The 12,974-nt window shown below is 41.7% G+C and overlaps 1 protein-coding gene across 37 annotated transcripts in view; it reads left to right on the forward strand.

Moving 5' to 3' along the window:
* The window catches only part of COL13A1 (collagen type XIII alpha 1 chain), an 86,883-nt gene that overhangs the window by 10,904 nt on the left and 63,005 nt on the right, over nucleotides 1-12,974 (forward strand). For all 37 annotated transcript variants that reach the window (XM_088669541.1, XM_088669542.1, XM_088669556.1 and 34 more), the window contains 3 exons: nucleotides 2,668-2,718; nucleotides 10,966-11,001; nucleotides 11,541-11,567. In XM_088669541.1, the coding sequence (XP_088525667.1) occupies nucleotides 2,668-2,718; nucleotides 10,966-11,001; nucleotides 11,541-11,567 (114 nt within the window). The remainder of the gene's footprint in view (nucleotides 1-2,667; nucleotides 2,719-10,965; nucleotides 11,002-11,540; nucleotides 11,568-12,974) is intronic.

The following is a 12,974-nucleotide window of genomic DNA, read 5'->3' on the forward strand; positions in this document are numbered from 1 at the left end:
CCAACTGGACTCAACATTCTGTGACTCCTAGATGCCACTGAGCATGCTCTGTCCTCATTGGGCCATTGTTTTTGTCCCCATAGAGCTTTTAAAAATGTTTTATACTTTTGCATACCTCAGGATTCATTCAAGCATGCTCTTGTTTCTCAGCAGTCCTGTTTTGGCTATAATCCTCTTGGCACCCCACCACCTGAGCTTATTATTAGAGGGAACCCACCACTCCAAGCTGCTGGTGTGACACTCGTCCCTTTTTATCTGTTTAAGCATTCAGCTCTTTTTATGTCCTATTCCTCTTGTCCACTAGTGCAGTGAATGGCTGGCTGTCCATAATTTGCTGAATTAAGACGTGGCAACTCTATATGGGCTGGGCATCCTGTCCATCCTATGTGATTGCAGAGACCCTTTACTCATGGGTACATGGGTTCTTTGCACTACAATCACTTCAAAAACCCCATCCTTTGTTCATTCCCTGTTATTAATAAGCTGCAAAAATGCAACAATTCACATTCCCCTGATCCTTTAAGGTGTTGAGGACAGTGAGGTTTAGAGGGGAGAGAACTGGAGATTTATAGTGCTTTTGTAATGGTTATCTATTCATTTACAAATTGTACATTTGTAAACTAAGCATTATTCCAGGGGCACTGGAATAAGCGAACAGTCGATTCACAGCACCATCAGTGCTGTGGAATCTTCAACAGCATCCTTGTCTCCAGAAATTTAGTTACTATCTAGGTCTCCCACTTAAACAAAAACCAAACTGATTTTCCATCCCCAATGACATAAACAGTTGTGAATCATATTCCAAATATTTAGAACAGCGCTTGGTAGAACTTAGCCAAAAACCTGACCAGCTTATTTTTGACCTTCACTGAGGGCAATAAAGATAATATGAAGCCATTCTGAAAGAATATAGGATGAGAAAGAAATTCTCCCAACATTTTGAGGTGGAGTTACTGCCTACCTGTCTTGACCTTACATGGTGGCTGAAGGGTTTTTGTGGGGTTTTTGAGAACCTAAACACATCCATCTTCAAAATTCACACTTCTCCAAATTTTGTGATGCAGTTCTCTAGCCAAGTTAGGTGTGCATAAAAGTGTAAAGTGTAAATTGGGGTAAAAGTGTCCATAAAAATTCATGTATTCATGTAAATAATGTACAAAAATTAATTTAAGAGAAATTGCTTTGCAAAAATGTGTATATTAGGCAAAATTGCATACCAGCGTGTATACATTATGAGAAATTCACACTGAAAATGCTGGTGAATTTTCATGAGAACTTTTTTTAAAAATAGCAATAATCACAAACCAATGTGGAGATGCAGAGAACTGAATTCAAGATTGAAAAAACAAGAAATCAAGAAAAAAGTAAAAGTAAAATTAACCTGTCCCTAATTGGTCACTCCAAAACATATATACTTGCCTAGAAAGACATTAGACCCCTTCACATTGCTTCTGCAGTGTGAGAAGGCAATGCAAGATGGAAACTGCATCTTGGAGCACTGCTGTTGGGACGAGCTGCTCTTTGTGACTTTTGACTTGCTGTAGCACTTCCCACACTGGAGACAACTATCAGAAAAGGTCAACTATTTGTTACAAACGTACATCAATTTCAAAGCAGCTTAACTGGAAACTATAAACCTGTGAATAAACTAAGGATTTCTTACAAAGAATCCTCATTAGGATACTATAATTCCCAGGTTTCCTTGGGAGAAATCTTAGCAGCTAAGCCTGCTTCAAAGCAGTTCAAACTGTGTGAAGGCTGCTGTTGCCAAATGATCCAGGCTTAGCATGTGTTAATAGGGTTGGCTTATTTGCTGGTCACAGGAACTGCAAATCCTTAGACCCAGGCCTATGATAACTAATGGCCAGGAACAATGTTTACTGACCAACATTTACTCATCAATTCAGGCAGAATATAATTAACTCATTATTGACAGGTATAATATAACAAATTGCATTTGATAGTATCCACAGGGTCAGAGCCACCAGTAATCATTCATGTTGTCAAAATCAGAAACCCTGTTTCTCCAAACAAACATAGACATAAATTGGCATGGTTGTGTAATTCTCATAGCTCTTATAGAACATAGTAGCTTTACTCCTAGTTAACGCAAATCCTCCAGATTAGGAGAGGAGGCTTCACTATAGAGAATAAAGATAATGATAACTAGAAGTGAGACAACTCTGGCACAAGAGAGTAGAGTCAGAATCTCTACATAGTGAGATTATACTTTCCATCCCCAAGGAGCCTCGAATGATGCTTTGATCTGATTTCAGAATAGGTTCAAAATGGCTCCCCGTCTTGTTTGGAAAAGGCCAAGGGACCTGCTGTTTTAATTGGAAGAAACCTGCTTTTGATCATTTTTTTACTCAAGAGTGTGCAGATGTATTGTTCCTTTTAATCTCTTTTGTAAACTTTCTTTTTTCCTCCTCGTTATTTCCTTGGCCGCGCTTTCCTTTCAGCCCTCAGTTGTTGTTCATTTGAATCTTTAACTTTAAATATTCGCTTTGGCTTTGTCACTTACATTTGTGTATTTTTTCCCCACTCTCAAATACTTCCCTTCCTTCTTTTTCTTCAACAGCCAACTCTAAGCCATTTCACAGTCTTGTTTTGGTTTTGATTTTCACGTCCATGTTCTCCCTCTCCTCCTCCCCCCATCCCTTGCAGGGAGCCCCAGGAGAAGCCGGCATATCCATCATTGGTCCCCGTGGCCCACCAGTAAGTCGCCTCCTCTGTTTTTCTTCTACTTTAATGTTTAAAGGGTGTGGATGAGTTGCCCAAAAAATACAGGGAGTGGGAAAATGCCACTAGTCAGCTCAAAGGGCCTGTAACTCTAAATGATGTGGTTTGCATCCCTGGCCAGATTTGTTTTTATATTGAAATTATAGACTATATATATTGGTTAGAAAGTACATCAGTCTCAGCACAAAAGCTCAAACTGGCCGTACCAGTGGTTTCCCCTCCTGTGTTTAAAAGTTAAGGAAATATTTTCTGGTCTAAAGGGGAAAGCCAGTAACAGAAAGCATATTACACACCCTTGGCTTTTTTTTAGCAAAATAAGAATAAAAATAGTGTTGCCTTCAGATAATACCAGCTGGCCACTGATTTCTGCTGCAATGTGCTAGAAAGAAATTTGACGTCATTTCCCAGAAAATATGTGGTAGTATTCTCCCCCCCCCCAAAAAAAAACTTTGCAAGGAGCAAGACTCTTCACCGAGAGTGTAGCTGAAGGAAGTAGGGAACTTTCACAGCAGAAGTTTCTGGTCTACTACAGAGGACTTACTAGCTTAGGCTGTTTGCTACATCTGACTTCATGATTGAAGGTCTGCTGACAAGTGTCTCCAAAAGAAAGGACCATGGCCACCTACCTTCTGCAGGTGGACAACAGCCAAGTTGCAGGAGACAAAAGAATCTTGTCAAAATACTTTTTGTTTGACTATTGCTGCAGAGCTTTTAGCAGGACCAGCCCTATCACTAGGCAGAGTGAATTGGTTACCTCAAGCACCTGATTTTGTAGGTTCTATGAAATAGCAAAATTTATTCTTGTTGCATTTTTACACCCCAAGAAAGGTGCTTGTGGGATTTTTCTGCCTCGGGTGCCAAAACAACTTGAACACGCTTAGGTTTGATGTACCTTGACTTGGCAGGAGGCCTGTGTTGCTATTTTGCCTCAGATTTTTATGTGCACATACTAAACAACAGGTATTGCTTCACCTGAATGCTTTAAAAAAGACCCAGATCCCACTCTCTTCTTCACCAACCCAAGATGAACCATATTGGCAGCATTCAACACTGTAAGAAATGAATTGGTGGTGCTTCAATATTTTATTTATGGTAAAATTCTAAGAGGTTTCGTTGGGTTTCTTCTCAGGTAAAACATCTGTGGAATTCAGAGAGGTGTGGAAAGTTTGTTGATAAAACCAGCAGAATTTCTCAGGGAGGTCTTGCCACAAAACTACTGTCCACTTTAGTGAAAACAGAATGGGATGTCTTGTTAGTTGACTACAAGAGAGAGAGGCATGCACTGGTAGAGGTTGCCAGGCCTAACCCATGCTACTTTCAGTTAAATAATTTTGGCTAGGGTGGAAGAGATTTGTGACTGAGGCCTTGAAGAGTCACTGCCAATCAGATTAGGCAATCCTGTGACAGATGGCCTGCCTCAGTACAAGGCAGCTTTGTGTAATTTACCAGTATATCTAAAAGTTAGTATCTTGGGGAGACTGCAATATTTATGCTTGGGCTTGCAGATGTAGGTAAAACCAGGAGACAAACTGGGGGGAAAGATCGCTGAGGTGCTTATTTGTTTTATGTTGTATTTTTTATGTTTCAGCCAATTTTCGTTACTGACTGAAAACATAAAGTTGCTGAGTTTCTCTCTTTTTACTGCCTTCTAGTCCAGGCATCCCCAAACTTCGGCCCTCCAGATGTTTTGGACTATAATTCCCATCTTCCCCGACCACTGGTCTTGTTAGCTAGGGATTATGGGAGTTGTAGGCCAAAACATCTGTAGGGCCGCAGTTTGGGGATGCCTGTTCTAGTCTATAGTGTTCATATGCTGCCATAATACTCAGTGGCCACAATCTAGCACAGAGTTAGATATGCTCAGGCTACTAAAACCAATGGTTTAAGTGCATTTATCTCTGTGTTGGACTGTGACCTGGTGATTTTTCTCCATTGCATGACTAAGCTGAAAACTGCTCCACATGCTAACAGAATGTAATATGCCCTTTTCACACTGCCATTCTGGACACAAACATTACATTGAAGAGGAAGCAGAATTGCACTTCATGACCCCACTCCTGAGCCTCAAACTGTGTCCCACAGCAGGATACAGATTCTGCATTCAGAACATAAAGTGTTCAACATGTGTGCGCATAGTCCATACGCAAGGCCAGGGAAATGTATGAATGACCGCTCCCCACATCAAATGGGGGGCGTTTTTTTGCGATCCTACACGGCTCCCTAAAATACAACCTGGCTTTGCCCCCCTGGCTTTGCCCCCTCTTTAATAAAGTTGTGGCCAATTTTAATCCCATAACATGTTGTCATGAGTCATTATTCCACTAGGGAGTTGCCTGGGGTTGGGGGGGGGTCTCTGCCTGTCCACGCAAAGGCAGGGCCAGGGTTAGTGAGCATGAATCCCCTCCTCATGTTGATTTTATACAGAATGGCTATGAATCCACAGTGTTCTTCTGCCAATAGTAATGAATATCTTAAGCACAATGTGTGAAAGGGGGTGGATACTTTCCCTCAGTTTTGCATTAGTGGGCAACTGCTTCCGTCAGCCCACATTGTGCTGCAGCTTTGGCTGGAGAAGGCAAATTACAACTTTGAATTATGAGTGATGGTGCAACCTGCATCTGTATAATTATAGAGTAGGTTCAGTACTGATTCATCCTGTCCCTTAGCATACTTGCTTTTGGGAGTAAAATAATTCTGCTGCCAGGATTTGCATTTCAAGGATAAGAGAGGGAGGAAAGAAAATTGCAGACACAGAAGTGTCAGGAGCTGAAAGTTTTAAGAAGGCTAAAGTGATATAAAAGAGGCAATTGCATTGTCTTTGTGCATAATGAATCTAGCAATTTCAGCTTCTAACCAGGAAATGAAATCATACTGTCCACAACACCCTCTCACTGATAACCTGGCAATTTGCCCACAAGACTCCTGCAACCTGCCTTTTCCAACCCATCTTTGAGGGCCAGTTTTACAAAAATGGAAAGGCATGTTGATTTTGCCTTGAGACTCCTCACTAGAGAGCATTTACCTAAGCTTTATTAGAGTGGAACTACTTGAGAGGAAAAAAATTCAGGACTGTGGCTTTAATAAGGCACGTATTATGCTTGAAGTGAATTGTTGCCTGCCATAATCATCAGTACAGGGGGATATGCTTTTTCTCCATCTCTATCTCCATCTCCAAATCAATTGCAAAGATGATTTAGTTTTATGGTGACCTGGTGATAAGCGCTAAGGAGCACCTTGATAGCAAAGAAACGCAGGAGTACTCTGGAATAATAGCATGCTTTAGACAGATGTGAGATGACAAATAGTTTCCAGACTGTCTTTTAGAGGCAAGATGATGTGAGCAGTTGCACATCCAGAGCTTTTCAGCTGCTTAACATTACTTGGGTTTGCTGGCTTGAGCAAAGCATCGTGCTGAGCATGGCAGAAACAGACGCGTTCCACGACTTGGCAGTTCCCAGAGTTCTATTCTTGAGAACTTGATACAAACAACATTTGAGGAAGAGAAAGCTTCATGCTTCTTGGAATCTCTAGTGCCTGAACTTTTGCTCTGGCCTTTTATTGTCTCCAGCCTAAAGAGTCGAAAGGAGCAGCGTAGCAGTTTACAAGGAAGGTATCAGAGGCCAAGTTGCACCCTTTCCGGCTCTCCTCTAACTATTCTTTTCTCAGCCCTTTCTTGTCCATCAACATTCAGAGACAATCTACATGCAGAGATTTATTAGTGAGATCCTCTCCTTTCTTGTTGTTTCGGAAAGCTACGGAGTGGACAGGCCATGGAATTTATAGCAGATCATCTCCCCTTGGTCCTTAGCCAGTGGCTCCAGGTGGTTTTATATATTCCGCCAAAGCCAATATGACCAAATGCAACATCACAAAGCTTAATATTTTTTAAACAAGTCTACTCCAGTCACACCAGCATTTTTTTTTTTAAAAAAAATGCTGTTTGGAACAATTTAAGGCACTTTATAGCCATAGTAATTCTCCAAGGAATTTCTAAGACGATTTTGGTGTTCATTCTCTGGCTCGTGAAAGCCCTTTTGTAAAGCATGCTGTCACACATGCACTTGGTAATTCTAGGGTTCCATGGAAGCTTATTAAAGATTCTTCAATGAAACATTCAGTAAGGGTAGACAAACTTCTCCAAAAAAACAGCTTGCCCACTAATACCAGGAATGTTCCCAGGCACAGGGTGGGTGGATGTATTCTAGGTTTTGTTAAAATGGGGAAAACAATAGGATCCAATGAGTGCCCCACATGAACTGAATGACATTTCACAAAATGCCCTGGAATTAAATAGAATGATCTGCTAATTTCAGTTCTTTCTGTTTTCCATTTTCCCATTCTTAAATTCAGTTCTCTATATTTCTGCAGCAATTTGTGAATTGAAAAAATAAAATCCATGTGAAAATTCCTCAGTATTTAAGTGGGAATTTTTGCTAATAGACACACTTCTGTATGCAGTTTTGACTAATGTGCATATTTTACATGCAGTTTTCCCTAAAATAATGCACTTTTGGTTGTTGTTCTCACCAATATATTATTTTTTAATGAACACTTCCCCCTAATATAATGTATCTTTTGTACACATTGATTGGAGAACTGACTTGCAAAGTTTGGTTAAGTATGAATTTTGAAAGATGACTGTATTTCAATTCTCATTCGGTTTGGAAAGTGTGAAACTGAAGGATTTGCCTATACATGGGAGCTGAACTGAATCCCCCCTCCCCCACAATCCCTACTTGGAACGTTCCACTAAGGAGCAGAGGTTCCATGGTAGACACGCAAATGTCTCAAGAGAAAAAGTTTGGAAACAATTGCCTTACAGAGTAACTGTGAAACCCTAGGGCTACTTTTACTTCTAAAATGACTGTGATGCAGCAGCAGATTTGCTACAGTTTATTGTGTATAACAACACAATTGGCAACAACTAGCAACAACAAAAAGGCTTCCCCACTTTCTAAATTAGGCTACAGTATTAGAATCCCTGATCAAAAGGAACTTGGATGCAGATTTTTATTTTTGTACAGGTTATCCTAGTGTAGTAAGTAATTATCTCTAGCATATGAGCTACTGCTTGCCATCTGGCTCCTCCTGCTGCTACTATTTTGCACTTGGGTTTGGTTGGTAGAGCTTGCAATTCTAGTGAACACAATTAGATCCTGCAGACCTGGTCTACCTGTGCCTGTCTTAGACTGTGCTAAGTATTAAATGGAAAGAGATTGATTTGGGATTTTCAGCACCTTTATCTGGACTCTTCTCAATCTTAAATCTGCTATAAGAGTTTATAATCTTTCCCCCATTTTGTTTTGCTTTGTTTTGTTCAACAATTGAGGTAAATATAAGCAATTACTTATATAAACAATTTACACACATGAGTAAATTTGTAACTAAGCACTGAATGTTTCTTTGGATCAGATTGCAGAACAATAGCATGTAACTATTCTTTGTCTATTAGACAAAGAAGGGTGTCTCCATTTCCCTGAGTATTAGGAAGTCCCAGGGGAAGTTTTAGAGCGTCAGTTTCCTTGTGGAGGAGAGAAAACTGGAGACTTGCAGTGTTTATAATAGATGTATGTGTTATATAGAGAGTGAGAAGATAGGATGTTGTTTTTTATTTGTTTGGTTACATCCGTGTCCTGCCTCCTGGTGTGGGTTTATGAAGTTAGTGATTTACAACATAATGGACCTAAACAATGGTTTAGTGTTTGGTGTGCTGTACATGATTTTGGGCTGACATCCCCCCCCCCCCGTTCCTCCTATGGTTAGTTCAAACAAACCAGGTTCAAACTAGGGTTTGTGATATGACTGGTTAACAAACCATAGTTTAAAACTATGAGTTCTAATTAGTTTAAAAGTGAAAGCAGATGCCTGCAATATCCTCATGGTTATTATGGCCTGATGCTTGTGCACGTAATGCCAAACCATACTTTAGTGCAGGCATCCCCAAACTGCGGCCCTCCAGATTTTTGGCCTACAACTCCCATGATCCCTAGCTAACAGGACCAGTGGTCGGGGAAGATGGGAATTGTAGTCCAAAACATCTGGAGAGCTGAAGTTTGGGGATGCCTGCTTTAGTGTTACATGCAAACATGGCCATAAAACCACATCACAATTTTTTAAAACCTACAATATTTATTAAAACAAAAAAGCAGTAAGCCAGTGCATGGAACACATACTCATGCAGTGGCTTGTATAAGCCACTAGCAATCAAGTTCCAGACTATACACACCCAAATTATGAACCGTTTTGTATTATTGAAGAGTATGCTTATAACAATATGAGCAAGCCCAGCGAAAGAACCACTTATATATGATGTACATTACCTTCTCTCTCTCTCTCTCTCCCTCCCTCTCTATTTTCCAACACATGTGTCAGAAACATTTTAGCCAGTCATGAGTTGTGACATGTCTCCGAGCACTGATATTTATCAGAAGTTTGAAATCCAATATATGCTTGCAAAATTGTCAGATCAGACAAGTAAAAATAGGCAGCATTATTTCCAGGCACCCTTAGCAAGTAAACCTTAGAATTAGCTACACAGTGAAAGCACAAACTAGGTACAGTTGAAATACATGGAACCACCAGAAAGGCACAGGATGTACACATTTGTTGCTCCATCTCCTGTTGGCATTGCATACCACCCTTGCTTAAGACTGATCTGGCAACCATATTTGCTTCAACATTTTCCTTATAAGTAAAATGAATGAGGAGATATGAATGCCAGACAACTGGGCTTGAGTGATCAAGACCACCATCATCTTTGAGGCTTAGTATACATCTCACAGCTGATTGACCACCATTAAATGCCTCGTTTTATGGCACTGTGATGCGGTTATATAAAGTATTCCTATAAAGTGATCCCAGGCACTGCAAACTCCACCAAAAGGACTGGTGAGCAAGCTTGAATTTATAACACACATGTAATTGATTCAGAAACTTCAGACAAACTGTCTGGAATTCAAAACGAACCCTTCTGTAATGCTGCTTGGGCCTCTTTATTTCCCATCATTCATGTGAAACCAGCCTGAGTGGCTATAGTTGAAGAACAATTGAAGGGAAATTGGAAATTACATAGTCTCTTCCACAGAACTGCTTTCCTTTTAATTTCCTCAACACCGGTTATTTGTGTTATATCCTCCAGCAGTTATAATTGTATCTGTTTGGGAGTAGAATACCAGGTTCCTTGCGATAACCTTGCACAGGTTTCTCTTAGCATCCCTCCTTCTAATAGTGAACTCAGGTGGTAAGCACTGACAGGATTGGAGCCAAAATGGACCCACCAAGAAGCAAGAAGGACTTGTCAGCCTTCTTATGAGAAGACCAAAGTTTGCAGAAGCTTGACAATCTTTAAAAGCCAAAGTCAATTCTCAAGAGTTCAGTGAGGACTGAGCATGCTCAGCAGTTTGCTTTGTTTGATGGTTTGCAATGATGTGGTGGAATCAGCATAGTAAGTGTTGAACCCATGTGGTGAGGAGCTTCATATCAGCACTTTGTCATGGAGCAATCTCCATGTAGTTGGGATCCCAAGTGGCTAGCCATTGTACATCTGCTTATTTCATTTGGGCCCAAGACCTTATTTGCACATATCATCCTTCCTGGTGTGTTTGCTCCAGGTTTTGCAGTTCTTTCCACACTGATTCAGGAATAGGTTGCCCACATGGTTTGGCCTCATGGTGTGTTTGCAGGACACATAAGCAATGCCCAGCCCATAGAAGACCTATCATTTGCATAGCTTTTAAATATATCCTCAGTCAAGCTGAACCACATGGATGGAAGTCTTTTTCTGTGCCCAGAACAGTGTGGGAGCAAATCCAGGAGGAACAGCAGCCGCATTAGCAATATGTTTAAAGGTCTAAGACTTGTAATTTTGGGGAAAAAATAAAGGTATAGGGGACTACACTTAAAAGGGTACTGAAACATTTAAAGATTTGTGGTGGCTGAGCATCAACATAAGCATTTTATGAGTGATGGAGAAATGTGCAACTTGAGATTAGAGAGGCCAATATTATTTAGTGACTTGCGGTAGCTTCCAGACACCACAGAAATGGCTTCATTTTGTATTAGTTCTCCGCAGTCAAGAGCTAATCCCTCAGGTCATGTAAAACAAGTGTACATATTTTCATCTGGCAAATGGTGGAGAGTAGGAAATCACAAGGCCTGATGGAGTGATTTAGTCACACATGTTGCTGTCTCATCTGTTTCTTCTAATCTCTTTTTCTTTTTCAGGGACAGCCTGGAACAAGAGGTTTTCCTGGGTTTCCGGTAAGTCGCACTGCTAATGCATACTGGTATGTATGAATGATATATTTCTAAGTGCAGCATCCCTTAAACTAAATGCCTCTCAACGCATCTGTTCTAAAAATGGATGGCTGGGGATTGTGTCACAGAAAAGACATTGCTATTTCATTCATTGCTTAGATTTCTTTAAAAATGTATTTATTGTTTAAAAAAATGTACAAGTAGAGAGATCTCATATATTTTCCTTACAAATGAGTCATTAAAGCAAAAACTGTAACATCAAACTATAAATATGGGTTGTGATTTGAGCTAATTTCTAGATCTGTCATAATGCTTTTTCAGTCACTAGACTCCCTTGTGTTTTCTGTCCGGTGTTCAGTCTTGTGGACTGTATATATGGGCTATGAACACAGTCAGAATATTTGCCTGTTTCAGACTTCATTGCTACATACTTTCCTGGGAGAAAGCCCCATTGAACACAGTGGGGCTTGCTTCTGGGTAGACCTGTATAGAATTACACAAAAAGTCAACTGCTCACCTCTTTTCCTTTGTCTTAATTTCAGGGTCAGATTGGTTTAGACGGCAAACCAGTAAGTGAATATTTCCCCTCCCCTGACTCTTGTTCTTGCTCATACAGCTTTCTGTCACTAACACTTCCAAAATGTTTATCTCTAAATCATTTGTTTCAATAATTCTGGGCAAATCCATATATGTGAAGTGATGTTGGTGTGCAGACTACCACAAGACATGTATTAGAAATTAGACTTGTCAGAAATGTAACTTATATAGTTGGAGACTTTTTAAAAAATCCACCTATCATAAACCAGTGTTTCTATTTTTATCTGTGTGTTTGTTTAAATTTTGAAAGCTTTAAAACCCCATTTTCAGGACACATGGGGAAAAATACACTTACAAGATATGAACCCACATCACAATTCAGCCCAAACCAGACCTGAATAAATATATCTTCAGAAATTCTTTTAAAGACCAGCAGCGATGAGGCCAGTAGCGGCCATTGTGGTGAGGTAGAGCCATCTTCCCAACATTTGCATTGCTGCAGGGGCCAGGCACATACACAGCCTCTCTGCCACCCGGGGCAGCAACCCACTCTGTCATGACGCATGCAACGTGACGTAACGTCGCTATGTCATGACGCATGCGCACGATGGAGTGGGTTCCTTACGCGTGCACACTACGGAGCGTATTGCCGGGGGTGGTGCTCCAGCTCTCGGATCCGAGGATCCCGATGCTAGAGCAGTGGCAACCCGTTCCGTAGCGCACTTTGTGCTTCATCCTACTCAGGCGGAGCAGCAACGGCGTCTCCGCTGATGCCCCTTGCCTCTCCACCTGAGCAGGAAGAAGCAGCAAAGCAAGTCATGGAGCAGGTTGCCGGTGGCGCCACTCTAGCATCGGGATCCTCGGATCCAAGCGCTGGAGCACCGCTCTGGCAATATGCTCCGTAGTGCGCTTTGTGCTTTTTGCTACTCAGGCGGAGCGGCGAGGGGCATCAGCGGCTGCCTCTGATGCTGCTCTCTGGCCCGCCCCTTGCCTCCGCCCCACCAGGAAGAAGTGAGGGGCGAGGCCAGCAGCATTGGGGCCTCCGCAGTAGCGGCGGCCGTCGGTGGAGGTGGCAAGGGAGCACCACGCTGCCCCCCACAGAGCGGAGCCCGGGGCGCCCCGCCCCCCTCGCCCCCCTATTGCAACACCCCAGTGTCAGGAAGGCTGCTGTGCCAGAAATTTGTGCCCTACTGCAAGAGGCCATATGTACGTATCTCTGTGAGGAGTGAGTTCCAAATGTGTAAGGCCACTGTTAAGAAAGCCCTGTTCCTGGTACCTGCTAGCCTAATGGCTCTTGCTAGTGAGTTAGAGAGCAGGGTCACAGTTTTCACTTCAATGCTTCGGCAGGCTCATCCACTTGCAGGCAGCCCTTCAGATAACATGATCCCAAACCACTTAGGGCTTTAGGTGTCCAAACCATGAGGAAACCATTGCTGTAG

Source organism: Zootoca vivipara, chromosome 5, assembly GCF_965207765.1.
Source record: "Zootoca vivipara chromosome 5, rZooViv2.hap1.1, whole genome shotgun sequence".
NCBI lineage: Eukaryota > Metazoa > Chordata > Lepidosauria > Squamata > Lacertidae > Zootoca > Zootoca vivipara.